The sequence below is a fragment of the Falco biarmicus genome, chromosome 4 (genome assembly GCF_023638135.1).
Source record: "Falco biarmicus isolate bFalBia1 chromosome 4, bFalBia1.pri, whole genome shotgun sequence".
NCBI classification, from domain to species: domain Eukaryota; kingdom Metazoa; phylum Chordata; class Aves; order Falconiformes; family Falconidae; genus Falco; species Falco biarmicus.
In genome coordinates this window covers 81,250,401-81,278,245 of record NC_079291.1, presented here as the reverse complement: position 1 = coordinate 81,278,245, position 27,845 = coordinate 81,250,401, and the positions used below count along the sequence as shown (strand labels likewise).

General features: G+C 44.4%; 1 protein-coding gene across 6 annotated transcripts in view; it reads left to right on the top strand.

Moving 5' to 3' along the window:
* The first annotated feature begins 1,306 nt into the window (after positions 1-1,306).
* The window catches only part of PDGFA (platelet derived growth factor subunit A), a 36,830-nt gene continuing 10,291 nt past the window's right edge, over positions 1,307-27,845 (top strand). For 2 of the 6 annotated variants that reach the window (XM_056337036.1, XM_056337035.1), the window contains exons 1-5: positions 1,307-2,253; positions 3,444-3,540; positions 10,844-10,948; positions 13,083-13,270; positions 20,984-21,110. In XM_056337036.1, coding sequence (XP_056193011.1) covers positions 2,191-2,253; positions 3,444-3,540; positions 10,844-10,948; positions 13,083-13,270; positions 20,984-21,110 — 580 coding nt within the window. In that variant the 5' untranslated portion in view covers positions 1,307-2,190. Of the gene's footprint in view, positions 2,254-3,443; positions 3,541-10,843; positions 10,949-13,082; positions 13,271-20,983; positions 21,111-22,718; positions 22,803-23,797; positions 23,912-24,017; positions 27,223-27,845 lie in introns of those variants that run through there. The other 4 variants (XR_008821562.1, XR_008821563.1, XM_056337037.1 and 1 more) reach the window with 4 other exon arrangements.

Below are 27,845 nucleotides of genomic sequence, written 5' to 3'. Positions count from 1 at the left end.
GGAACTTCTATGCAATTGCAAAGTGCCCATTAAAGCACAGGTTGTTTCCTAGAAGCATGTCCAAGCCAGTAGCGTGCAAACCCCTTCAGGGCTTCTAGAAAGCATTCGCTTTTGAAATGCTGAAGGAAATTCAGAGATGAAAGGATAAGTCTCCCTGGCTGTGCATTTACAGTCTATTGTCTTCCATGAAGGATAGTATCACTCCTCAGTTGTGTTATTGCAGTTAATCCACTTAAATGCTATTGGATTTTCAGATGAGCTGAATTCTTTGCATCTGCTATTAAGATGCTTTGTTTAGATGAGAAAGGGCTGTTATTTAAATCACAATGAGTTCAGGGAGATGTCAGGGTGCAGCAGGCACCTTGTGCCAATCTGCGCCGGGGAAATGGGGGCATCTTCTCGCCGGGGCGGCGGGGAGGGAGGATGCGAAGGGGGAGCGAGCCGCCGCCGCCCGGACCCGGCGCTCAGCGGGCTGCCTGCGGGGGGCCGGGGCCGGCTGCGGAGGGGCCGGGGCTGCCTGCGGGGGGGCCGGGGCCGGCTGCGGCGGAGCCCCGGGGCGCAGCGTCTCCGCGGCCGCGGCGGGGAGCCCCGCACCCGCGCATGCCGTAGCCAGGTGCCGCAGGGCGGAGGACACCGGCTGCCCCCCGCCCGCACCGCCCCCCCCCCCCCCCCCGAAGCTTTTAATTTTTTTTGGGGGGGGTTGCTTTCGTGTTTCTTAAAGGGGGGGTGCCCTTCGCAATGAGGGCTGCGTTGCAACAGCAGCGAAGCTACGTTCCCCCCCCCCAACCCGCCGCCACTCTGCCCCTCCCCTTCGGCAAAAGGCCGCCCCCCCTCCGCAAAAAAATAATAATAAAAAAACCCCCAAACGATTAAAAAAAACACCCAAACCCTCCGCGGTCATGGCGATCTCTTCCGCCTTATATAAAAGGCAGGGGCACAAGGTGGATCCCGTAAGGTTCCGCGGCGGCTGTTGCGCAGCAGCGCCCGGCCCTTCCCCGCTCCCCCGCCCCGGTGCCGCAGAGGGCCGGGGTGGCGGGCAGCCTGCCCCGCTCCCCCGCTCCCTCCCGGCCCCCCCTGGCCCTTCTCCGGCTCCTTTTTTTTTTTTTTTTTTTTTTTTTTTTCCCCCCTCTTTTTTTCCCCCTTCCGTGTGGGCAGAGCCCCTTTCGCCCTGCGAGCAGGCGCTGCAGCTGGCGGCACCCCCACTACTTGTTGTTTGTGGGTTTGGTGCCGGGAGTACCGGGAGGAGGGCCGGGGGAGGCGCATGGCAGGAGGGAGCGGTATATGCTGCTCCTCGCCGGAGCCACGCTCCAGACAGGCCACCGCTTCGGAGCGAGCCCGGGAGTCCTCCCTCCGCCAGGAGTTGCAGTTCGTCTCCGATCCCCTTGGGATTTAAACCTTCTTGCGCATATATATATATATACACATATATATATATATTATTTTTTTTCCTTCCTCCTCCTCTCTTTTTCTCCCGTGCAAAGTGGAGAAGGAACTGCACCAAGGCAGCCCGCGAGATCTTGCAATATTGCTCCGATTTATCACTGCTATTATTCGTAATTAATTATTATTTTTAACCTCACCCCAGCCGGGGAGGGAAGCGGGACCGTTCTCAGCAAGAGAAACATTTCGATCCGTATCAATAAAGATTTTTTTTTTCCTTTTTGAGAAAGGGGGAGAGGGTGGAGGGGCAGCATAGCGGGCGGGGGAGCAGCCGGCAGCCCGAGCGAGCCCCCGGTCGGTCCCGGCGCGGAGCGGGAGGCCGCGGCGGCGGGGGGAGGCGGGCCCCAGCGCCGCCCGCCGCGAGGGGGGCCAGCCGCCCCAGACAGGTGATGGGCGTTTCGGCTGCGCTCCGGATCGACTCCTTGGGTTTCACTTTGGTCTGATCTAAGCAAATATGCAGAAGTACCGGCTGGTCTAGTCCTAAGAGCCAAGAGGAGCGAGCGAGAGCAGCAGAAAGGAGAGCAGCCACGCTCCCGTAGCGAGGGGAACATACAAACAGCGGCAGCGCCGTAATTAAACCACCGCCGCCCCGAGGCAGCCCCGACCCACCCTGGATGCGGAGGACCCCCGAGCCACCCCGCTGCCTTTCCCCTGAGGGATGGTACTGAATTTCTGCGCGGCAGGAGCCGGCCTGCAGCTCCTCTCCATCAGCGTTGCCTTCCCTCCGTGTCTAAAGTGCACTAGACCGCGATGAGGACCTGGGCTTGCGTTTTGCTGATAGGTTTTGGCTACCTGTCCTTTACCTTCTCCGAGGTAGGTGAGAGCGGCTTCCCGGTTCCCGGTCCCCGGGGTGCGCCGCGGCGGAGGGCGCGGGGGAGCGGGCTGCCCACCTGGGCTCCGCGGGCATCTCCGTGCCCCGGCCTCGCCGGCAGCGCTCGCCCTGCCCCAGCCCCTGCGCGGCCGAGGCAGGAGGCAAGTTGCCATTTCATGCATGCCAGAGGCGAAGGAGAATGACCGTGCATTCCGCTCCGGGGCTGCTGGCAGCCCTTACAAATACACACACACACACACACACACATATATATATATATATATACACATATTCGCGCCCCGCGGGTGCGAACGGGCTGCGGCTGTTCGCAGGCAGCGCGGTGCGCGGAGCCGCCCGGCAGCGGCCGCCCCCGCGGCGCACGGCGCTGCACGCAGCCGACCGCGGGCACCGTTAGTGCCGCGGGCAGAAGTTGGTTGCCTGCCCGGGCTCCCAGAAGAGCCCGTCCGTCCCCGGTTTTCGAAGCCCGCCCGGCTCGGAGTGGGCGAGGGGCGGCAGCCAGCCCGCCCGCACACGGCCGCTGGGTCGGAGCGGGGCGCGGAGCCGCCTCTCGGGGTTGCTACAGGTGGTCCTGGCCGGGGCGAGCGCGGTGCTCGGCGCTGCACGGCGACCGTAACTTTTCCCGGGACCGGGTCTGCTTGGCGCTGGGAGCCGCGACGTGGGCGCTGCTGGTATGGCGGTGGCCCCGTGGGTCGCGGACCTTCTCCTCCCCGGGCCGGGGGAGCCCGCGCCCGCGGTGGACTCCGCGCCCGCTTGGGCAAACTCCAGCAGCCAGCTGCCCGGCGCGGGCTCCGGCCATCGAGCGGGGCTCGGGGCGCGGAGGCGCAGCTCGGCCGGGCACACGCTGGCCAGGCCGGGCCGGGGGGGTGGCCGCCTGGGGGGGTGGCCGCCCGGGGGGCCGTGGCGCAGTCCGGCTGGCGGCGGGCAGAGCGCAGCCCCCGCGGGCGCGCAGGCGGGAGGCAGCGGGGAGAGCTCCACCAGCGCCCGGCGGAGCGGGGTGTGTGTGTGCGTGTATTTTTCCCCTGCTTCGTCCAAACACGTCCAGCAAACACCCCGCACCCTCCACAAAACCCCAGCGCTCCCAGCCCCGAAGCGCCGAATCCCCGGTGCTGCAGGGGCGTGGGGTGCGCTGCGCGGGGTTGCGCGGTGACCCGCGGTGTGTGTGTCTTTGAAGGAGGCCGAGATCCCGCAGGAGCTCATCGAGCGGCTGGCGCACAGCGAGATCCACAGCATCCGCGACTTGCAGCGCCTCCTGGAGATTGACTCCGTAGGTAAATTAGTCCCGTCCTCCTTCCTTCCGCGCCGTCGGCCGCCGCCGCCCCGGGGGAGAGGCACCGCGGGCGGTCGCGGCGCAGCGTCCCGCACGCCCCTGGCCGCTCCAGCGGCACGGCCCGGGCTGTCTCGCCTGGGAGACGAGAGCCGTGCGGGGCCCCGGCCTAAGGAGCCAGGCTGCCCTGGGCAGGGGAGCTGCCTTTCGAAGGGAGGCGGTGGCCAAGGGGCTGATCGGGAATTAAAACTTCGGGGGGTTCAGGGTGGAGAGGGACCTAGTGACCCTCTGTGTTTTCAGACCTCTCCGTCTCTCAGCAGAGGAGAATTTCCATAAGGTTTGTTGTTGGTATTGCATTGCTCTATTATCTTTAAACTACTGTCCTAGAGGTATTTAAAATATTTGAAACAATATTTATGAATGAAGTAATGTCTCTTCAAGTGCTGGGCTTTATTAAAAGGAAAATAAACTGTCCGCGCTGATTTTAAACAGGAACCTGCACATGAAGCTTACCCTTAAAAATTCACTTTTTTTCCAAAAGAAAATAGCGCAGGGTTATTTTCTGCATAATTAGGCATGCAAATGGGTGTAGTGAGAGCATGCAGTTCAAACAGATCATTGCAGCAGTAAATCAGATCTAGAAGCACTGGATTACTGGGTTTCTTATCATTTGGTTTCACTTGATGTACTTTGTTCCTGGTGATTTCTTCCCGTAGTTGAGAGAGAATAAACCCGGCACCTTTGATGTGCCCAAGGGAAACCTGCATCGTTCTGAAGAGCAAACATGGAGAAAAATGAATGAGTTCTTGCTGGCGTTGGTACTGGGCCATCTCCTTTTAAACCATATGCTGTGTATTTTTGTAAAGTCTGTGCCAGGTTCAATCACCTTCATTCAGTGTTGCAGGATCCTTCTACAGTTTAACTCACCGCTTTTTGTATAGTGCTGTATTAATGGGCAGGAATGCAGTAGGAACAGATTTTACAGACATAGCTTTCAATTTTCATGTGATGAAGGAGCAAACGGTTTCCCATTACACTGAAAATGGAATATTTCGCTCTTGCACAATACTTTACCAGAGAGGCTAATTACTAATTACCAGATTTGTTGGCATGGGTTTAGTTTTTGGAGAGCAGTGCTTCTTATTGCTTATCACTGCAATTAAAGAAGCTTTCACAACAGGGACGGGGTATGCAATACATATTTCCCCACCAAAGAGTGTTTTGGACCAGACAAGTGCACTACTGCTAAAATCTTTTTCCCAGTGAACTCGGTGGAAGGCTTGGCTGCTGTTGCGGAAGGGCTGGATCTGAGCACTAGCGTTCTAAAATACTGCAGGCTTCTTTTGCGTTTGAGTTGGTATTCTGTAGCTACCCGAATACATTATTTTTTCAAATACCCCAGTGTAACAAGCACATGCTTCATTTTTAAATACCACTTAGAAGGAGAGCAAAAGTTCACATGGCTCCATTGCAAGAGAATCAAGCAGACAAGTGGAGCAATGGCAGGAGCTGAATAAATTAGTAGATGTGGCAGACAAATTTATTGCAGAAAATAATTATTTACCACGTGGCAAATACTAACCAGAGGATGCATGCCCCAAAATTGAAGAGGTCAGCCACAAGTTTACTGTTTGATTTTGCTGTTTTTGTGCAATTTGTCAGTTTAGAAAGCATTAGAGAAACAAGACACATAAATATTTTACTATTTCAACATGAAACAGTAATGCCTTAAGACATGAACTCAAGCAATATTATAAAATAAAACCAAAACGTTCAGCCTTTCACCCTGTTCTTGCTTATGTGAGTGCTCCTTTGCACACGTGCTAAGGTTTATTCTGAGCTACAGAGGCAGGATTGGATCTTCATAGAGAGCAGCTGGTCTTTACTACCCACAGTTAACGTTTTCAGGGCACAGTCCTGCAGTCTTCACTGTCACGAGAAGTTCCTAAGGGTTTATCAGAGTGACTAATTGAACACTGAAATGACCATGTTTTCTTCAGTAAACAGGATTGGGCCTGTTCACTATATGTAGTGTTAGATCAGCAAATCAAGTGTTTTCTAGTTGTCACTGGTAAATGCAATTGCATTTAGGGAAGGGCTAGTTCAGTGAGAGCTTGTGCAGTAGCTACATTTCTATTCTATAGCATATACTGAGGCTCAGAATAAAAACACTCCAGTGATTATTTTCTCCCTCAGTTTAGTGCATCGTATTGCCAGTCCTTCTGCATGTGAGTAGCCCTGTTTAAACTCAGTGGGTGGACTTGAGAATTAAGAATGATCTTGTAGGAGAAGAGTTTGCAGGATCAGGCATGCATGCAGAAAATGTCTGATATTCCTGAGTAACGAGGCAGGATCTGTGGAAAATGAAGGAAGAACAGTGATTTTTCTCTTCTGCAATGCAAAGCATATATTTTTAATTGGAAAAGTTAGTTCTGTAAGTCAGAGTAGGCAGGTTTTTCTTCTATTCTGACAGATTTGGTCTCTATATTGTAGCGCAGAGATGACTGATAACCCCCTTCATAAAATTAGAAACCACACCCCCAGACCATCTGGCATATTACTTAAAGAAAAACACAACCCAACATGGAGCTTATCATTGTATTCAAAAAAAAAATCCAGGCCAATTTTTCAGCGCCCAGTGCTGCGTGTTCGATTCAAAGAGAAATCCCTGTAAAGGCAACATGAAAATTCTCTGTTTATGTCAGAAAACAGGGTCTCATTAATTTGCTGTGATTGGGATCCATAGTCGGCGACAGAGTTTCATTGGCATGACGGAGAGCAGAGTCTGACCCTGTTTAAAACAGAAAGCATGCACGATCCCAGGAAGTAGGCAGCTGTAGCGTGCAGAGTACAGTTTTACTACTAACAGACTAAATCACCGAAACGGGGGCATTTCCTATATTCCGCCTGTGAAGTTCTCTTTGGCTTAGCAGCGTGGTTTTTCTCCTCGTGCTTCACCTCTCCCATCTGTCCTGTGGGAGGTAGAGTTCATTTCATCACCTATTATGTTTGCCTCCCGCTGGGAACAGATTTTTCCCCCAGTCACCTCCCTGCATGGGGAAATACAGGGCTGAGCCTGCTTCTTTGCATGGTTTAAGGGCATCAACCACAGGGTCACCTTAGGCCATGTGAATTTAACGGCCTGTGATTAAGAGCTAGCAGAGCAGCTTTTAAGTGGAGAGATGTTCTAAATTAACAGTATAGTTGCATGGAAAAGTGTTAGATTGCTGCAGAGCTCAACCTCTTGGAAAATCTTCTGTTGACTTTGTGGCTTTTGGCGTGGTGCTCAAATTAAGGATGTTACAAAGGAATGTGTTAGCTTTCCCTGCACCTCGTAAACATGATGAGAGTTGGGCATCTGCCGTGTGTGTCCTGTGTTTTTCCTGAGACAGATAGAGGGTATACTCCTCCTTTACAGTTGGTTGATCACATCTAGGTAAAGGGGAAAAAAAACCTAAACAAAACAGGATCTTGCAGGCTGCTACTTATACTTCCTTTAATAGATCAAAGTTGAAAACTTAGTGACATCTATCTCTGCAGTTGGATGTCAGAAGGGCATATTTTGCATCAGCCAGAAAGATCAAACAAACAGACTGACGTTGCCTTGGGCTTTCTGGCTCTAGGATCGATTTGAAGACAGACCGTTTCAGTTTATTGTACCTTACATTGGATTCCTAAAAAAAAAAAAAAAAAATAGAATGAGAATTTCCTACACTGCTGCTGTTGGTACTAGAAGTCTTCAACCTATACTTTTTGGATGCACATCAAAGTGGCATCTGGAAGGGTTTGTGTTAAGACTGCATGTATTGGAGATTGTACCTCACATAAAATTGTTTGGGAAGGAGATGGCAATAGCAAAAGTATAAATTGATAAATATAAAATAACAATAGTCTTGGGATGCTTTCCACATGCTTATTTAGTGAGAAGAGTAATCACATATTGGCAGAATGTTGCAGGAACTCTTTGATTTATATTCCATGACCCAGTGGAAAAATGCCAATCTGACAAAAAAGAACAATTTCAGCTACACTAATGGATTGACCAAGGCTAATTGCAAGAGTTTTTATACCCATCATTGATATGTTGTCAGTACATAAAAGATTACAGAGAAATTTCTTGATCGGCTGCCATAAAGACATTTTTTTTATTATTAAAACGCTAAAAGAGAGCTGCATTAATCTGGCTTTGTGCAGCATCCTCCATCTTCACTTAGTGACAAGCAGTGTTCAATTTCTAAACTAAGAACCACCCGTTTCTAAGCTTTCTGCTCCAAGCCTCATTTTGTGAGACGCTAAGCACCCATCAACTCCCATTTCCTTTGCTAAGAGATTATCCTTATCCTGCAACTTTGCGCTCCTAAATCAGTACAGAAGGGGGAAAAACTGATACAAATTAGGTATCAGGCTTCTTTAGAGTTAGACTAGAGAGTTCTATTTGTAATTACCGTAGCCATCATTGTTTTTAATGAAATAAAAGGAAGTCTGCTGGCTGCACATCCAGAGTCAAGTGTGGGTTTCAAAGCTGACTTTCTGATTTTTCAGTACTGCTCAGACAAGACTCCTGTTGACTTAAAGATTGCTTGAAGTGCAGTGTTTTTCCCGTTGACTTCACTGGGGAATGGAATTCCTTCCAAATGCCTGTGGAGATCAGGGGGACACCAAGTGCCTTTATACTATCTTTGGGCTCCAGCCATGTGCTCCATAATTCTGTTTATTAAAAAAAAAACCAACACATTGATGCTGTATCAATAGAAATAATACCACTTGTGTTGCATAATGCATTCAGGTTTGATTGGAACTTGTTTCTCAGTCTGCTGTGCTAGCTGTGTAGATCTCTTTTTTTTTTTTAACCCCACAGTGAGACATGAACTTACAAAATGATATACATGCCTAAGATATGTAGCGAGACAGTGAGATACAGTATGAGCCAGAGGCCTTCTTCACCTTAGAAATCATCTTATAAGCAACACATGCTCCTCGACATGTCATTTTGCTTTATAAACATGATGATAGAATATGGCTAATTGCAGCTGAGTTGAGCAGTTATATATAAGCACATGGCTTAACATATTGGTTAGCTGATCATACTATTCCTTTAGTCTTACCAGTTTCTTTAAACAAGACAGCAAGAAGTCAGTCATGTTAGAAGGGAGCTATGCCAGCGTGTTGAATGTGGGATTAGGACCCGTGGCTCAGGCCTGCCGTACAGCTGGCATCATCGACGGTTTCTCTTTTCAACGAGATGTCTGTGACCACCAAGCAGTTCGGATTAGAGGCATTAGTTTTGTGTTTAATCTTTTTTGAGCACTGTTTGCGTGCGGACAGAGATGCTTCTTGCTCTGAGCCTAGGTTGGATCTTATGCTGAGCAGAATTCATGCTGGTTTCTTTATTCATTGCCTCAAATTGAGGGAGAAGTTGTGACAACTCGAAGCTGCCAAAAAGGAGGTCAGTATTGAGGTGTTGAGTGGCTGAGTGCTAGGAAGCAGAAGAGGGGTGGAGGAACAACAGAACGGATCCTCATTTTTCATAACACCGTTTGGGGTCAGGTGGATGGCCTGGTGCCATTGGAATGGGATGTGGGAGACCTGGCTCTGCTTCCCAGCCCAGTTGCAAACTTCCTGTGGGATCTCAGGCAAGCTATTTTATTTACTCTACTGATGAGTTTTCTGGAGCATGGGGTACAATAAAAGCAGAAATAAAATCCATTAGTCATTGCTAACATTACAGCACTAGGACTGCAAATAAGGCCCACTATCAGCTGATCAGTTAGGTTCCAGAATTTCCCATCAAAATCAATGGGAAAAAGCACTCTACATAGGAAATAGGAGCCAGCCTATTTGGGTAAATTGGGAGTCTGTATTTCACACTGACTTATTTCAGACAAGGATCTGTTCAGCTGATAAGAAAAATAGACAGGACCAGTGGGTCTTCCTGGTATGACCTCTCGGGCATTCCATTTCATCTTCTACGATAGTTTTTTCCAAGAAGCGAAGATAAATTGTGAGGTTTAGAGCTGTTTCTAAGGTGCTGAAGGTACCACTGTCTTCATGTCTTACCAGGCTCTGCAGGTGGTATCACAAGCTGCAAGCTTTTTAGGGTAGGATTTCTTGAGGGAGGAGAAAGAGTTTTTTTGTAGAGCAGATCTTTATGATGTGTATTACTAATAAAGTTGAGAATAAACCAAGTTCCAGACTCATGGTCAACTGTATGTACAAAACGAACTGGAAGCAGGGAAGGTGACCGTGGAGAAGACAGGAGCGTAGGATGTTGGTAGCTTGTAGAGAGGGTAATAGAGTACTGAGTAATAGTCATTTACATTTTTTAGTGCACATCACAGTTTTCTTTGGAGCCAGCAGTGAAACCTTGAAACTCTCCAGTGACGTTACAGAGGGCACTCCAAGCAGCAGAGTACTAAAACTCTTAGTTTTGGTGTACTGGAATCTGTGTGGAGGTCCTCAGTTTGCTTACATCTTTCTGATCCCGTTTGCAGATTGTGCTTGTCGTTTTCAGAACCCCACTGCATGGGACACGACCTGGACTGCTTCACTTAACAAAACGAAATAGTTGGAGCAGTTATTTTGTTGTTTTTTATGATAAATGAAATGCCAAGTTTTCTGTCTTTGCTTTTTCTCATGGCCCTTTAACCCATGTGGTAGGCTTATTTAGGGAACAAGACAAGCCTGGATGCAGTCCCAGAGTTTGCAGTAGCTTCAGATGCCCCTCCAAAGGTTAGGATACTTCACAGGGGATTTGTTCTGCAACAGAGAGGCTAAAAGGAAACCCATGCTAGTTACTTTTTGCTTTTGATTCTGTCCTAGTACTGCCCTGAAAACCAAGCAAGAGAAGATTTACAGAGGCAGCATTGTTGCTGTTGGGTGTGTAATACCATATTTTCTACTGTAGCCTCGTACCAGAACTTCAAGAGACTGATAAGAAATGTTTCACGTGAACTGTTACTGTTCTTATTTCTACACCTTTCAGTAAGAAAAGCTGTATTATGCCTTTCACATAAAAATGCAACTGTTTTACTTTGGATGTGGTTCTGTGTCACAGAGTGTTTCTGGGGGCTTTCAGTAAAACAGATATTAGAATTAAATTGTGCATGCTTATACACGACTTTTAATGTCTATGTCTTCCCTGCCTTATGCCTTTGCAATTGCATTGACAGGAGTTACATTAGACTGATTGCAGCAGGATTTGGTCTTACGCATATGAACAGCACAGATTTATATGTATGGAACAGGACCGTAGTGGCATTGGTGTGAATAACATAGCTGAGGTTTAATATTTTGCTTTCCTGTTCTAGGATATGATGATGTTTCAGAAGCAAACTTGAGATCTTACAGTGTTCATTCTGCTAAACATGTGCAAGAGAATCGTCCCGTGCCCATTCGCAGAAAAAGAAGCATTGGTAAGAAACAAGCTATTTGTACTTGGGGAGTAAAAACAGAGGGGGTGCTTTTGGTCAGCCAAGCAGGACATTTCACTGGAAAAATGTGACACGCACAAATGAAAAAGGCCATTTCTAGTTTCTCCCGTTCTTTTTACAAAAGAGCTCAACAAAACGAGCCGTTGCCTGAGAAGCTGTCTTCTGGAGGATGTCCATAGGAGACAGACAAGCACAAATTCTTTACATTCACTTTCCTGTTGCAGCATGTTAGAAAGCTAGACCTTGGTTAGAAAATGCTGTGATATTCAATGTATAATTCATAGTGTGGGGAACAACTACAGCAGTGTGCTTTAAAAAACATCAACAGTTGGTAGAGTTTTCAGTACAGAAGCTCCACAAAAGGAAACAGCTTGACTCTTTATTCACAAGAAAAAACAGTTTATCCAAAAAATTAAAAGCCATTGGCAGAAACGCTGGGGCACTGATTTCCATCATTGCGTAGGGCACCAGGCATGTTTACAAGGGATTTTGTTCTTATTAAACAATAATGATGGTGATCCAACAAAGTCCAAATATAAATTTAAAGAGATGCTAATGAATTTTAGAGTAGGGTTTGTATGCAGTGCTTGTTCATCTGAGTAGATCTGAGTGTTTTACCATTCCATTTGACTGTGGAAAACATCCATGATCGCTCCTATTACAGCTAATTCAGAGTCAATATATGTGTACTTTAAGCTACGGTGGTGTGCAGTAGATAGCACAGCATGCTGTCAGCATGGATTTGCAGTGTGAATTGGCAAGCGTGCTCGTCACATTGAATGCCTCTAGAGAACAGCGGTTCTGCAACAGTCTGCTACACTTGGCATCTTACTCTGCAAGGTGTTGAATGCCTCCCCATAAAAGTCAGTGGGAACTGGATATGCTCAATAACTTGCAGGAGTTGCCAGCTATCTTGGAGTATTGGATCCGTTAATTTTCTTGAGTTCATGGCACTGGGGATAGAGAAGAAATTTCCCTCTGCTTAGCTGACTGAAATGCATCTCTTTCAAAACTAAGCCTAGATTTTCATGTTACAGGCACAGGCCAGGCCTGAACTTCTTGTACTTCAGGAGTAATTGAAGAAGTGTAGGCAGTATTCCAGTTCCCTGACACATCTAACCCAAAGCTATCACTGCTTCCACTGCAAGGCAAAAAAATCCAAGCTGCCTTTGGAGAACTTCTCATCAAACAACTTGTCCCTGCCATTGCTATTATTGTCTGGACCATTTTGAATTATCAGCTTGACCTCTTAGGTAGTCCCTAGGTCGAGAAGGATACATGGTTTGGATTTTCCGTGGCAGCATCATGCAGCAGTACAGAGCTACTCTTTATGATCTTCATGTGGCTGAAACTGTCGTCTGCAAGCTCACCTTACCTGAGCCCAGCAGGGTATTGGTTTAGCTGCAGGTTTTTCAGTCATGCTACTCTTGTGGTTTTACCTCATTCAAGAAATAACACATCAAATAAAACCCACTGTGTACAAAGCTTGGATAACTTCATTTAGAAAAAATGGCAGTCACCCTTTGGGATGGCAGACAGACCAGGCTTCCTGATATGGGGATGTTAAGGTTTTGGAAGTGGAAACCCAAGACTCAAAAGTTTCAAGCTGGTGCAGGTTGTTTCCCAACTCAGCCAATTTGGACGTGATATAAATAGCCTCAGTGCAACTTCTGTGGTGGCGTTTGCCAGGTATTGCATGTTTGTGTGATAATATGTGTGTGCAGTGGTAACAGCTGCTGTTACGCAGTTGCTATGAGGCTGTATTAGAGGATCATCTAATCTGGAGAAGCCCCTGGCTTGCTGTCACTTCTAAACAGCCAGGATTGTCTTATCTAATGGTATGTGCTCCGAGCTATGTTGGGAGCCAGGCCACTGTAAAACCTCACTTTAGGGCTGGGCTTTTGGGAGTGAGTCAAGCTTCTCCCTAGGGTAGCACGCACAGTTTAGTGGTAGGCAAACAGTACTCAGCACCGACTTGTCGGTGAGCAATGGGAACTGAGAACACCATCTCAACCCACCAGCTAAGGGTGCCACTCATAAATCAATGGTGTAAAGTATCTGGGTGCTCTGAGGTGAGAGCAGCTGCTCACCTGGAAGTGTGAATTTGTGTTTGCAGAGGAAGCCATCCCAGCTGTCTGCAAAACACGGACGGTTATATACGAGATACCTCGGAGTCAAATTGATCCCACCTCTGCCAACTTCCTGATATGGCCGCCCTGCGTGGAGGTGAAACGTTGCACTGGCTGTTGCAACACCAGCAGCGTGAAATGCCAGCCATCGCGGATACATCACAGAAGTGTTAAGGTGAGCAAATTGTGGCTGCAGAGCCGTAAGAGGGTCTAAAAACTCCAGGTATTCTTGTGGTTGTTCTGTCTGACCTGGATCTTTATTATCCATCCTCATAGTCTCAGGATCAGATACAATGCTCCCCTTCGTTTTGAGTGAGCAGATGGCCTTTTCAAGTTACGTGATCATTGGAAAATCTTGGGTTTGAATTGACTTGATTTTCACAGGATTCCCTTTAGGTTTTTCTGCTTTTGTAATGAAAATAAAGTTGATTGTGTCTTTCCCATGATCTCGCACAGTACAAATCTTAAAGTTAAGAAGATAAAATGACTCAAGGGGCATTGGACTTAAAAAAAAAATAAATCACAGTATGGAATGCAGTTTTCTTAATTAAATATTATGCAGCCTAAATTGGGCTTTTATATTTGACAACATAACACTTTTGATCTGAAAAAATGTGTTTTAAATTATCTTACCCCAGGGATAGAAGACTCAACGGCTTCATGCTGTATTTACTCATTAGACAAAATCCCTGTTGCAATTTTCCAGTAAATATTATGTGAAATATTTCTTATGTTCGTTTGGCTTCACTGTGTTCTAATTTTTATCAGTATTTAAACAAGTAATGTTGATCTACATCTGCGTGTAGGAGATTAGACTTACACTTAGCATTTATATTGTTAAGACTCTGAGTTCTTGTTGCCATGAGTATTTTAAGAGCAGAATTTGAAAAAAAAAACCACCCCAAAACACATTCTGGAACAGAATTACCCAGCACAACACACTGATTGCTGTACTTGCAATGGCTTTCTTATTGAGAAAGGTGTGGTTAATATAGTGCTGTACATCCTAAACACAAAATAAGGCGTCTAAGCCATTTCCTTGTTTTTCATACACAGACGAACACATCTGAGCAGGTTTTCTTTTTCTTTTATGTTTCTGAACATGTGAAAAATGTTTTCACACCAAAATAAGCTGGAGAAACATCTGAACAGATGCCCTCAGTCTTTCCAAAAATAATTCTACTTTACACTTGTGTGCTGCCCTTCCTTTGTGGGATACACTTTGCAGAAACAACCATAAATGAGAAAACTGGGATCAGTAATTATTCAAGGGTTGAGAACAAACTGGAGAAGTTGAAGCACTGCAGTTGGAAGCCATTCAGATTAGGAGTTAACCAGCGAAGTCCCTCAGGGTTATAATGTCTAGTGCTGTTGCCTTTGGGTTTGATACAGCTTCCAGTCAATCTTGTGTAGCAGCTAATATGTACAAAGCAGCTGGAGATGCCCTGCAAAGAGTTGAGCCATGTATTGTGAACTGGTACCTGTGTGTGACATTGCAACCCTGTGCTTTTTTCCTATCCCTGCAGTGATGGGGAAAATTAGAGACATAGGTTTGGCTGTCAAAATCCCCTGCTGATGGGAACACTGAGGGTTCCCCAGAAGCTGCAAACTCCACAGCTGGCAGCAGCTGTGCAGGATGTCATTGCTGGGGCTGCTTCCCCAGCGTACCACCACCTTAAAGAAATCTTAAGTTTGTCATTTGGTCTGCTCATACGGTTTTAGTGCTTTTAGATTTGCATTTTGGTGGGACGCAAGCTAAAAGTAGGCTCATCTGAGCAGCTGCTTTTTGTGGCTGTGTAAATATATTGCCACCAACAATATCAATATACGTCAGCCAGCTTTGGAGGACTTTTTTTTTTTTTTTCTCCAAGCTGCAAGACTGCTCCAAACAGTCATTAAGTAGAAGGGAAAAAAAGGACAAGAGGTCAAGCAGGAACAGGATGTTCATTGTAAAGGTTGTAGGCTGACCCCACTGTCACACCAGAAATCTCTGAACAGAATCCATATTTATGCCCTCCAGAGTCAGATCCTCTTGCAGCTTTGATATAATTGATGGTTTTATGAGCCTTTTGCCAATCCTACGTTCAGAGCTGAATGTCTGCTCATGCCATTAAGTAGCTGGCCCAGAGTGAGGGTCGCTGGAAAGGTAGGGGGGAGCGGTTTTGGAAAGCCTTCTCAGCTGTTCCTGCAGTGCGGCTGGAAAGCCGTCTTGTGTTTTCCCCTGATGTCAGACTGCATAAAAGCCCTCTTTTGATAGACCATTGAAAAGGCTTTCCCCACTTCCTTTTCATTGACAAGGTAGTGAGATCATAGCTGGCCCATTCACACTAGAAAAATGTTCATCCAGAAAGGTCAGCAAGTGGGTTTGCATCATCCAACAGGCGAAAGCAAAGGGTGTTTTCTTTGTCTTGCTGAGGGCCGCTGTAGTCAAGGTTAAGAGCCGGCCGTGGCAGTGTGGGAGGAGCAGCGGAGGTGCTTGTATTGGGGCATTCGGTTCTTGGGACGTGATTCAAAGGCTGTAGGCTTCGGGGATGTCCTTACTTCGCCTTCACTGAGCTTTGGTCAGTGAAGTACCATTAACGGGCTTGTGGAATTAGAGCTGCAGGGAGGCTCCAAGCCAGGGGTGTTGGTGGAACAGCTTCCCTGAAAGGAATCCTCTAAGGTTTCCCTTTCGTGGGGTCATTAGTAAGAGGTGGGTTTGCCCTGCACCCTGACAGTGAGCCCATGAGAGCACAGCCTCCTGGTCCTAAAGACATCTCTGTTAAGCAAGCTGTACCTGTACAGCACTGCAAAAATGGGGCTGAAATAAAGAAGTGGGTTGGGAGGAAGAAGTGGGAAGGAAGGAACTGCAGTCTACTCCTGACAGAGTAATGGTGACAAGGGTTGATGAGTTAGGGGTGTTGGTGTCTGTTACAGATACATTTTCTCCTCTGCCTGCAAAAGCATTTCAGTTACATCTGCAAATTCTGTTGCTTCTGCACAGTGAGATGAAGTATTTACCAAGTACCAGACCATATTTTATTTGGGGGGGTTTCTGAACTGAGTCTTCTCAAGAGGTTTTTCATAATGTTGAACATGACGTTTTTAGTGGTTTTGCTCATGACAGTAAAAACCAGTTAATATTATGGAGCAAATCCTGCCTATACTGCTAATTTTGAATAAGCTAAGCTGAATATTGTGGTTGTTTGCAGCAATGGTCATTTCCAAACTGAGAAACAAGAGCTCCATTGCTCTATCTACCTCAGCTTTGCCTTCTGCTTGGGCTTGAGCCATAGCCGTACCAGCTTTAGGCATTTACGAAATATTCAATGTTGAGCTGATTTGGGGAAATTTAACCTAGTATATTCTTACAGGAAATCAGTATGAGGGAGAAAGGCAGGGGAAAGGAGCTGGGAAGGAGGGGGTGTAGGAGCAGCTCCTCAGCTGTCATTTGGGAATTGTTCAGAGAGGTTTCGAAGAGAGATGGAAAAAAGCACAGTACTTAAGCACGAGTTGGTCAGCAGAGCTACCCAGCCTCTGAAGAGGTTTAAAAGCCCTTGTAGAACAAATTGTGCATGTAGGTAAAATGGCTATATGTAACATTTGTAGGTTTAAGAACATTTTTCTTCAGTGACTGTTTCTATCATTAGGATAAAGAGCACTTTGGTTTTAGCTGTGTACTGAGAGCCCTTGGTGGGACCTGCAAGCAGGACCAGCTGACAGGTACCAAAGGTCTATTTAAGATCTGGAAAAACGAGGGAAACCCTGATCCTGGTGAAGACAAGACAGAAAACTAGAGAGGGGTGCCCTCTGGGCGTGACAGGAACCCTGCCAAGGCCTGGCGGTGCCCGCTCAGGGAGGGAGGACACAGAGACCCCACATCAGCCGTTCCCGCCGCCCCCGAGGGCGGGTAACGAGTTTGCTGCGGGATCCCCCGGCCCGGCCCGGCCCGGCCCGGCTCGGCCCGGCCCGGCCCCAGCCCCCGGCCATGCCCGGGCTGCCGCACGGCCACACCGCCCTGTGAGGCGGCTCCCGCCCCGCCGCCCCTCCCCGCCGCCTTCCCAGCGTGCCCCGCGGCCGCCTCGGCTTCCCGCGCCGCGGGGACTGCGTTTCCCGGCGTGCCGCGCCGCGCTGAGGGGCTGCCCGCCGCCTGGGGCACGGGGGCTCGGCCCCGCCGCGGCACTGACAGGGCTCCCCGCTGCACCGGCGCCCGGCAAGGGCTCAGCCCGGCCACCCGGGGCTGCGACAGGCCCGCCGCTCTGTGCGCGGACAGGACAGTGCACCCCTGGGCCTCACATCCCTTCAGGGAAACCCCCCTGCCCCACCCGCAGTAACCGTGCACGAAGCTTCGCTGCGGTGGGGGTGTTGCCGAAGGAGTGCCTGCAGCACTGCAGCGGCGGTTTGGGACGGCCCCGCACCGCTGGCGCCGTGCGCCGCAGGCTGCGCCGGCCCTGCCTTGGCCCTGGCGCAGTGGCCCTGGGCCTCCAAACGCTCTGACTTGCCAGGCCACTAGGATCCCTGATCTCTGCTCGGGCCTTCTGGTACCTTTACACCCTGCTGACCTCCGTGTTCCTTGCAGGCCTGAGGGCTGTAAAGATCTCAGTTGCAAGGTGAAGGCATGTTTTCCCTCCTTCGTATCAGCACACTTTTATTTTAATACGGAAGAAACTGATGCTTCCAAAAAGCATCCTCATTCATTTGCTTTTTGGTTTTATTACCCATCCTGTGCTTTGCAATCAGCCACACGAGTTTTGCTGTTACAAGGAATTTTTGGCACTGAGACCTCTCTTGCAAGTTCCTGCCCATGATAAATTTTGCCTTTGCACTAGAGGTGTTTTGGACACGTGCTTACAGTCTTTTTCTTTTTTTTTTTTTCGTCCCCCCCCCCTTTTTTTTTTCTGCTATTACTCCTAGATTTCATCTTTCCTGGAGAGTCTCTAGAAAAGGTGTTCCCATGACGTTTCTGTTAGGCCACATATTTTTATCAGATTTTACTTTAATTTTTACTTAGTCACCACACCATACTACAGGATAGTACCTAGAGTCTACAGTGATGCAAGTATGGTGCCACTGATTATACACCATTTAACTAAGCTGGTCACTGATTTCACTGTCGCTCTCTTAGAGAGTTTTTATATAGAGATACTTTGTGGTTTTGGAGGATTTGAGGTGTTTCAGTTTTGTTGCATTAGAGACAAGGAAAAGAAGCTCATGTTGGTTTGTTGAGGACTGACCATTTGGTAATACACTTGAGAGTATCTGTACACAATAAACACCAGGGAGAAAAATAGAAGATGCTAATGCAAGGCCAAATCCCGTGCTGTTAGCATAGCTATCCCTGTTTATACGCACTGCAAATCTGACCTACAACCTTCATCATTTCACATTGGCATCCTGTATAGCAGCAGGTGCTAACAGATGACACAAGCACAGCAGTTTATCTGGTTTGTGCTGCTTCAGTTTGAATATTTGCAGCATCTTAAAAGATGACATTCGTTTAACTTGGTGTAGCCTGAAGTAGGGCAGTGGAACATGTGCTGGATTGTAGTTTAACTACAGTACAGTAAAAAACAGGTCTAAATTGCTGCATAAATTCATTATGATCCTATTCTTCAGAGTATTATCTTCGTTGGTTGGTTGGTTGGGTTGTTTTTACTGTTGTTCAACACCAAATAGCCACAGGAACTGCATATATCTTTCAGTTTAGAAAACCAAACAAAACAAGGACAGACTTTAAAAAGCTTGATTACTGTTTATTTTTGTTGCGTGTAATTTTCAATAAGACTGGTTTATTCTAAGAGCTGTAATAAGCATGGCAGATCTGAAAGCTGTTGCATGATTGCTGTGTCTCTTTCTTTGTCTCTGATGATGGAGGTGTCTTAATTACTGTTTGTTTTTGTAAATTTTAAGGATTAGTCATCCTTTGATGCCAGATGACTCAGTTGTAGTGTACATTTTCAAATCTTGTGTTCAAAGGCTTGATGGAGTTGGGTTCTGATAGGAGATTTTGAAACACGCTGCTTCGACCCATAGTTAATCTTTCAGCAAAAACATTCTTGTATGTCACAGCCAGCGCTTAATCTGTTTATATGGAGATCTGAGTTTTGGAAGATACCTTTTAATGTGGACATTGTAGTTATTGCATCTGTCGCTGCAACCTTTCTTTGCTGGGTAGATGAAAATGATCTCCAGATCCTGTTGACACAAGAGGCCATGACTAAAACGTGGATCTAAACTCCATGCTCTCTGAAAGCAATGGAAGATCTCCCATTGACTTTGACTTTAATAATGCCAGGATTTTTCTCTAGCTTCTGCTACTGTCATCTGGAGTCCTTGGTAGTTGTGTCCACAGAGCCAGAAGTGTTTCTGGGAACTGGGAATGTGCTGGTTTTTTCCAGCCATCACTCTCATTTTGTGACATTATTGTTCCAGTTTTGGGAGAGCCAGGGAATTATGTTCACAGCGTGCAGATGGATTTTGAGCATTAAATCCCTACCAAACACACAAGCAAACCATTGCCAGGAGAGTCTAGTGTAATTGTGGATGCTTTATTTGGTAGTAACTGGAGCTTTTGGATGGATCAGCTTTTATAGCTTTGTCATACAACTTTTGTAGAGGCAGCCGGCCTCTCTTGTCCTACTCCCTTATCTATCTTATTGATAATGCCTACCTGTACTATGTAGTCTTCTTGTTTGCTGGGACAGCCACACTGCAGCCCCCTTTTCTCAAATGGTAGATAAATCATTAGGACTGAGAAGTTACCATTTAATTTCAGTGACTTTCATTGCAAGCAAATGATTATCACCTATTTATGCAGATTATACAGTTTAACAGAACTGTGAACTAAACATTGGACCCCTTACTCACTATCTAGCACTGTCTTTACTGGCTTTATGCCATTTTCCCCTGCACGGTCATGACCATCAGGCCCATGACACTTGAAACAAGTCAGTGCCCAGCACCCCACAACCCATTTCATCGCCCCAGCACAGCAGTGTTCCTGCCTCTGTGCCATTCCTCCTTTCCTGGCTGCTGGCACCAAGTTGGTCAGGATGTCCTCATGTTCAGTATCCCCCCACCTCAACGTCCTCTTTTGCATTGGTTTCCTTCAGACTGGAGACCTGCATATAGTCTGAGCTTCTCCAGCATTCTCCGTTCTCCAACCTCACCTTGCTATCCAGACTTTTTTTTTTTTTTTTTTTAAAGGATGTCAGTGCTTTGGCTCAAAGTGGAGCAGTGCAGTTAGAAGCAGTTGAATGGACTGGAGAGAAATCATGTACCTGCCAGCTACCCACAATAAAGTGAAAGGCTGGATCCAGTTTGCGAGTGGTAGTTCTCTTGGATCCAAAAACAGTGCATGGGAGCTCATGTAAAGAAGTCCCAGGTCACTGCAAAAAGTGAGCAGGGCTGAGACTGCTGCTTTTGAAGCTGATACTCAGATCCTGGTTCTGTAGCGTTGAGCACTTTACGTTCACAGGGCTCTGGAGAAACCAATTTGCAAATTATGTACTGTATTACAAACCAACCTAATGCTTTCACTGTTAACCTTCAGCTTAAGAGCTGCTAAAAGTGGCAGTCTATAAGAACAAGCAGTGATTTGAATCCATATAGAAATTTGTTGTGTTACATGTGAAAACTGAGTTGCTCAAAAGTTCAAACCAAAATGAATGGGAAATTGTTTTATCTCTTGAGGGAAAAGAAAATTGTTTCAAACTGCTGAACTTGAATAAACAAATAGTCTGCAATAAATAGTTACACGATGCACAATTAAGATAAAAGATGATTAGTATGCTAACATTTTATATGGGTTTGGCTGCATTAAAAAATAGGGGTATATAGTTATCTGTCTTCAGTTCTGAGCTGTAACTATGTTAATGTGTCTCAGTACATACCTCGTTGTATTTTATAGGTGGCAAAAGTGGAATATGTTAGAAAAAAGCCAAAATTAAAAGAAGTTCTGGTGAGATTAGAAGAGCATATGGAATGCACCTGTACATCATCAAATACTAATTCAGATTATAGAGAAGAAGAAACTGGTATGTTTTCCTTTTATTTTTGCATTAATGCTCATTTCATATGGACCTTATTTTACATTAGTAAAGAATATAAAGCAAACTTTGCTTCCAGTGAACTCAGTAGAGAAAATCCCAGCTACTCTGTGCATTGAAGATGCAAAATTAGGGACAGTTTGTGCTCTATAAAGAGTTTGGATTTGAAGTTTAAAGTGTATCAATTCTCATTGGGTTAACCTTTAAATAAATGTAATTGCCCAATAGTATTCAGGTCTTGCTTAACTAAGTTAAAGGTTGTCATGTTCCAGCTTATTGGTGAACTCTGTTGCCTAATTTCCTTAGACTTTGTGGAGACAGGATTAAGACTGAGATTTACGTGACCTTGGGGAAAATATTAATGAAATGAATGTAAAGGATTTAGGAATAAATTCAGTATTCGAGAGTAAGGACTTTTGAAACAACATTGCTTGTTCTTGTTGTTTTCTTACATGTAGTCAAGAATTTATTGTCAGTTGTCATGTTAAACCTAAGTTTGCCTTATCAAGACAGCATTTAATTTACCATGGGGAAAGATGTATGGGGAAAAATATTTACTTTCAATTTGACTTTCATAAAGCCACCTGCAATCATTAGCTCAGATCCTCTTACTAGGGTGCAATCAATGCAGAATTTGACATGTACTTAGGAAACCCACTGCAGAATGGGACACCTCCCATTCTCCTGGTTTTGGTTGAAGGCAGCCTCAAAAATTTGTTTTGCACCTCTACTGGGAATTTAGAGGTGCAGCTCAAAATCAAAGTCAGTGGAGAGCAGGTAAATATATGAGGAAAGCTGCCCAAATGTGATGGATTTTGTAGGTGGCTGGGTGAGGAAGAGTTTTCTGTACTGTCTCCATCCAGCATGGACACATAAATCTGGTCTAAGTGAATGTAAACTTCAGTTGCTATGTACAGAGCAGAAGAATTAGAATTTGTATAAAAGCAATGTTAGGCCTCTGCTGTGATTTTATTAATTTATATGCATTACTTTATAATCTGAGTGTTTTAGCTGAAACTAGGTTGAGTTATGAGCAGACAAAACCACTTTTTAAACGGTTATTTTTATGTGTGTATGGTTCGGTATTTTTTCTGTGTGTTCTATTTGGAAAAAAGTTTCATTAGATCAATTTCAGTTTTCCAAAATGTCTTTCATTGCCAAAGACTAAGCAGTTAAGATTTTAAGATGAAAACTTCTTTTTAATGTGTGTAAAATATAGATTTGGAGTCATGGAAGAATATAGATTTCTAGGATTTAATTACTAATAGGAACAAAACTTGCACCAGCAAGTGGATGGTGAGCTGAAAATAGCTTAACTACAGAGCTGAAAGCAAATGTTGAATACTGCATGGTAACAGTAATTATAGAGGATCATGGAAATGACGTGTGCAATGCCAACTTTGTTTATTATTTCTTTACTTTTGTATAATTACTTTGTAAACGGAATGTCAAATCAGACGTTATAAAGTTATTACTTTAATGCAAAGGATAATGAGATTTCTTTGAAATGTAAATGGTTTGAGTATTTATTACTTCAGTGTTCAACGAAATGCATTACCTTGGGGCTTTTTACCAGCCCTGCCCTTATGTTAACAGGAAGGCCTAGGGAATCAGGTAAAAAACGGAAACGAAAAAAGTTAAAACCAACATAAAACCTACTGGAACTATTTGAATATTCAGGTAGGACCTATATGCTGAACACCCTAATAGCACAAGTACTGGAAAACTTAATCAATTATCATCACTTCAACTTAATCACTGTTCAAAATCTTGACACTTGCTACCTCAAGGCTGCAAAGAGATTAGATGTGATTGGCTTTGATAATTCTACCTGCTGGTATTTTTCCTTTAAGCTCCACATCACCATCAGCATCTTACATTCTTGAGCTACTTCCTTTTCTTGCCTTTTTTGTTTCTTTTTTGTTTGGAGGGTGCTAATACTTCAGCTTCTGAAATCTCAAGTTCCATTGCCTCTGCTTTTATTTCATTATTATTGATTTCTGAGGTCAAAGCATCACATAATAATGCATGAATGAATTGCCAGGTTACGAACTGTTGTGTTCCCCATTGGCTGTAAAACATTGAGTGTACATACAACAAATACTATTATAAGCATGGTCATCAAGCCCATGTTTTGGCATGAACTGGGATTGATTGTACATGCACCTGAGATGGTCTGATGATCTGCCTACCTGACAAGGAAGACGCTTAGAAATACCGTTTTTTGTGTTGCAGGGCCCTGTGTTACTTTCACCAGAAAATTTAAGATCTTTTTTTTTTTTTCTGTGTTCAGTCTCAGTAAGATGATAACAGTCAGTCATCAAAATTCATGAGGTTTTCACTGTAGTGAAAAACTAACACCCTCTCATTGCAAAAATGACTGAAATCCTTTGGCCAACATATTAGCAATGTGTGATGATGGCGATACACATTCCAAATTAAATATGGAATTTCCATTTCTTAATGACTTGAAATTATGTAAACTGCAGCACTTGCAATTGATTCTAGTATTTGGAGCGGGAATGATTTGGATTTTGCAGTGTATGTGCCTAGCGCCTGGATGATGGTGAATTTAATTTCAAGCACCCATTTCTGTACGTAAACTCCCAATGGCAGTTTTCATTTATACTGATGTGTGATTTCTAAAGAATGCTAAACTTGATATCCTGTTTCAGATTAACAGGTATTTATTGGGAATAGTATGATAGAAGCAAAGATTTTCTAAAATTCAACTTTAAAAGTGAGCATGTAAACTCAATCAAAACAGCATTTAGAACTTCTTGTCCCAGGTTAGTGACTCTTCATGCAGAACAGTTTTTTTTTAAGTCATCTACTTAGAGGATAGGACCTTTGATTCTAATCATAGAGTTATTGTATCTTTTTTCTCTCCTGCAGATGTAAGGTGAAAATAAGCTAGAAAAAAAACTTCTCTCTGGGACATGGATGTACATGGTTTGTTACATTCCTGAACCTACTATGTATGGTGCTTATTGACTGTATACTTTATTTGTTCTCCTATGTGAAAAAACTGGCTCAAAAGAACACTTAATGAGAACAAAGAGACAATGTACATTTGTTTAATGTGACATCAAAGCAAGTATTGTAGCACTCTGTGAAACAATAGGAAGCTTCCCTGTCCAAAAAAGAAAAAAAAATGAAAGAAAGAAAAACAGAAAAGAAAAAAAGACAGTTGAATGAATGGAGGATACCAAAAGTACTCAAAAACATGACAAAAATCTAAGTGAATAGTGGATTTCTGTCAGAGCAGTCAACGGTGCTTTACGTCAAGAAATGTGCCTGCGTTCTTGATGAAGATGGATGGACACTGGTGGACTTCAGGCACAAAAAAAGCAGGAATGTATGAAATGATCAAATGCCACGCAAACACTATAGAACAATACATCCTTGCTTGGTGGTGTTTTAAAAGTCTATACAAAAAAACCTTCTGGGGAGCCTTAAGTGGATTTTTTTTTACACCATAAAGTGATTATTAAGTTTTCTTTTTACTCTTTGCCTAGCTTTTTATTATCTCTTGGACTACATTTGCCAATAACACATATAAAAGACTGGTATAACAATAAGCAGAACACAAAACATTATGGTATTTCTCCTAGTGGGATGCAAACTAATGAGATGTATTAAAATAAAAATGGTATACCTATGCATAATTTTCTAGACGTTTCTTGGTTTATGTTCCCCAACCTCCCCCGTAATTTAAAGCATTACATAAAAATTAAAAAAAGAGAAAAAAAAGAGAGATGTGCGTAAACAAATCATAGGATATCCATGCAAAAATCCTTTTTTTTTTTTTCTTTAAGACTTATGCCAGTTGCCTACTAGTGATATTGTGTTAGCAATTGTCATTCTTATCAGTATACAGATACTTTTATTTCACATGTTGAAGCTGTGTGAAATGTACAAATTCTTGTATCTGCATTGTACAATGTCATGGTGGCATGGGAACTACCTTGCTGCAAATATTTGAACAAAACCTAAAATTCTTTATTTTTGGTAAAATGTTATGCTTTATGTGTATTCAACAGAAATACGTGTTTTTGTAAAGGTGAAGTTTGTATTTTTATCTAAAAATTAACAGTTTTATATACCTGAGAAAGCCTGCTATGTTTTCTTGAACCAAAAAAAAAAAAAAAAAAAGAAAAAAGAAAAAAAAAGCATTTTGTGGTCATATTTTTGTAGTAGAATAGCCCAAATAACATCAAAATATATTTTAACTATAGCAGGGCAGATAAAATACTCTGGCACCAGCTTCTATGTTTTCAAAGTGCTAAAGGATTAAATGTTCGGTTCCCCACGGATTGCAGTGGGAGCCACATGGCTAAATCCTTCTGTACTGCTTTGGAAATATAGGGCTGTGCCAGATATGTCATGGCTACTCACTTGGCCAAAATCACTGCCCCACCCCAGTAGTTTGGATTATGTACCCCTTGTTTTATTTGGATTATCACATTGGATATGTAAAATGAACTACTGGATTCTTTTATTCGTGAAACCATCTACAAAAAGATGAAAGAGTTTTCTTATTTTGGAACGACAAAAAAGTTTGTCTTGAAGACAGTGTTCCTGCTCAAATAAAAAATATCTTCAAATATGAATGAACTGCAGAACCTTAAAACAACAAAAGAGAGATTTTTAACCTTTCCATTTCTTTAAATACAGTTCAGACATTCCCCTCCTGATCCTGTAGCTATGTCCAATTACAACCAAACAAAGCAATGTTAGCTAACAGGCATTATTGGCTTCAGATGCTAATGCAGAGATAGAGTTAGTCACCGTTCTATTTTGTGATCATTTTCCCAGTGTATTTGTTGAGCACCAAAACTGGAAATACATTTAACTAAGATTGTCTGTGCTTGTTTTCCACTAAGTGTACTGTTCACAATGTTATGCACATGAATGTATGTGTCTGCGTTTAAAAAAGTGTATAAAATGTAATTTATATATTTATGTTTCAGTGGGATGCCAATAATGTTGCTCCGTTCCTTTTTTGTCTAAAAGATATCTAATGAAAAAAATCCATATATCCATTAAAGTCATGTAGATGAAAAGCATTATGTCACCCACTCAGACACTGTGCAGGTATGAAAGGATGTCAAAGTCACTTAAGTGGAATAATTTGCATAACAACTTTTTGAGAGTCCTATGGTTGCACTGGCATAACGTGGTTGCATTCAGATCAGAGGGCCAGCTTCCCTGGAGAAACTCCGTTCAGTGGAATGGAGCTCTGTTGATTTACATCACGGGTGAGTCTGGCTTTGTAGTAAAATCTTGAAAAAAAGGCAAACTGAGACGCATACATTTTATTGGTGCCAGCAAATAAATGTGTATGCCCGATTGAGAAAACCAGGAGAGAATGAAGACTGGAGTCGCTTCCAGTAGTCGTTTGTTTGAGACTTGTAGTCTCGAGTTAACTTTGTTGCCAGGAATGAAACGCACATGAGTCTTTGTTCTCAAGCACAGTGTTTATATGGCATGCAGCAGAAAACTCAAAAAAAATCTCAGGGCTATATTCTCAGCTAGTATAAATTGGCAAATGTTTTTGACTTCAGCTGCCCCTAAGCTAATTTACATCAGATGAGGATCCAGTCCACACTTTTCAAAATACAAGGAGTAGTGTCACGCCGTGAGCGTTGCTTACTGTAGTCCAGCTGAGATACTGCCTGCCAGCCTCTGGAACATTACAGGCTACGGTATCGGTCCTTCTTCTTCCAAGTGGCAGATACAACCAGAAGGAACAGTAACATTAAAGGCTGTGACACAGGAGACATTGATTCAAAGTTAAGTTGGACATTTCAAGGGCCATATCCTCAGCTGGTGTAAATCATCACTCCATTGCCTGCAGTGGAGCTGTACCAGCTTACACCACTTGAGGGGCTGGTCCCTCATTCTTGCTCATCCCTTTCACTACTTGACCCTGCAGGGATCTCAGATTGTCATGTACGGTTAATGTAATCCTGTGTTCTCTAATAATTAAGCACAATAAGTGAATATAAGAATGGGTGTCAGACTTAACTTTGAATGTCCAAGCTCTGAAATGGTTTGTTTCACCATTGTGGCTGTAAATTAAACAGTTCTCTGTGCATTTGTGAATGCTGTGTCATATCTTCTTCTGCTATCTACTGGAGGTGGACTCCATCTGGACTTTTTAAGTGCTGCATTTGGAGTGTTACAGGGAAGGGTGTGAGCAATTGGAGCTGCAATATATCAGATTGACAGCTCTGTTATTTGTGGGGTGGGGGGTTAGTAGGGAGCTTAATGAAGGAATTGGAGATAACAGTTGTTGTAAGTCACATTTCCTTGCAGTCCTTCAACACCCTGTTAGTTTTGTCCTTGCATGTATAGGTAGAGATTTGGGGGTAAAATGTTTTTCTGTTTTACATTCAGCAGTCACTTCCTCTGTCCAGAGATTCAGAAAAGTTGTTGGCCTGATTTCGTCTTTTTTGAGGTCTTTCCTGGTCAGAAAGTGTATGTGTAGGGGACTGCCCCAAAACAATCTCGGTGTTACAATATGGTGCATGATCACTGATTCTCTAGCCAGTTCGTTACATTTAACTTTGTGCTTCATCTTTCCAGAGCTGCCCTTCAGTTGCTTTTGCTGAGTGAAATCAAGGATTACGTGCCAGTTTGCTTTCCTTTTCTCCTGTCCTCTGTCCTGCTTGGCATCTGCTTTACCAGGCAGTGCACAGTGACTGCAGGCAGTTGCTC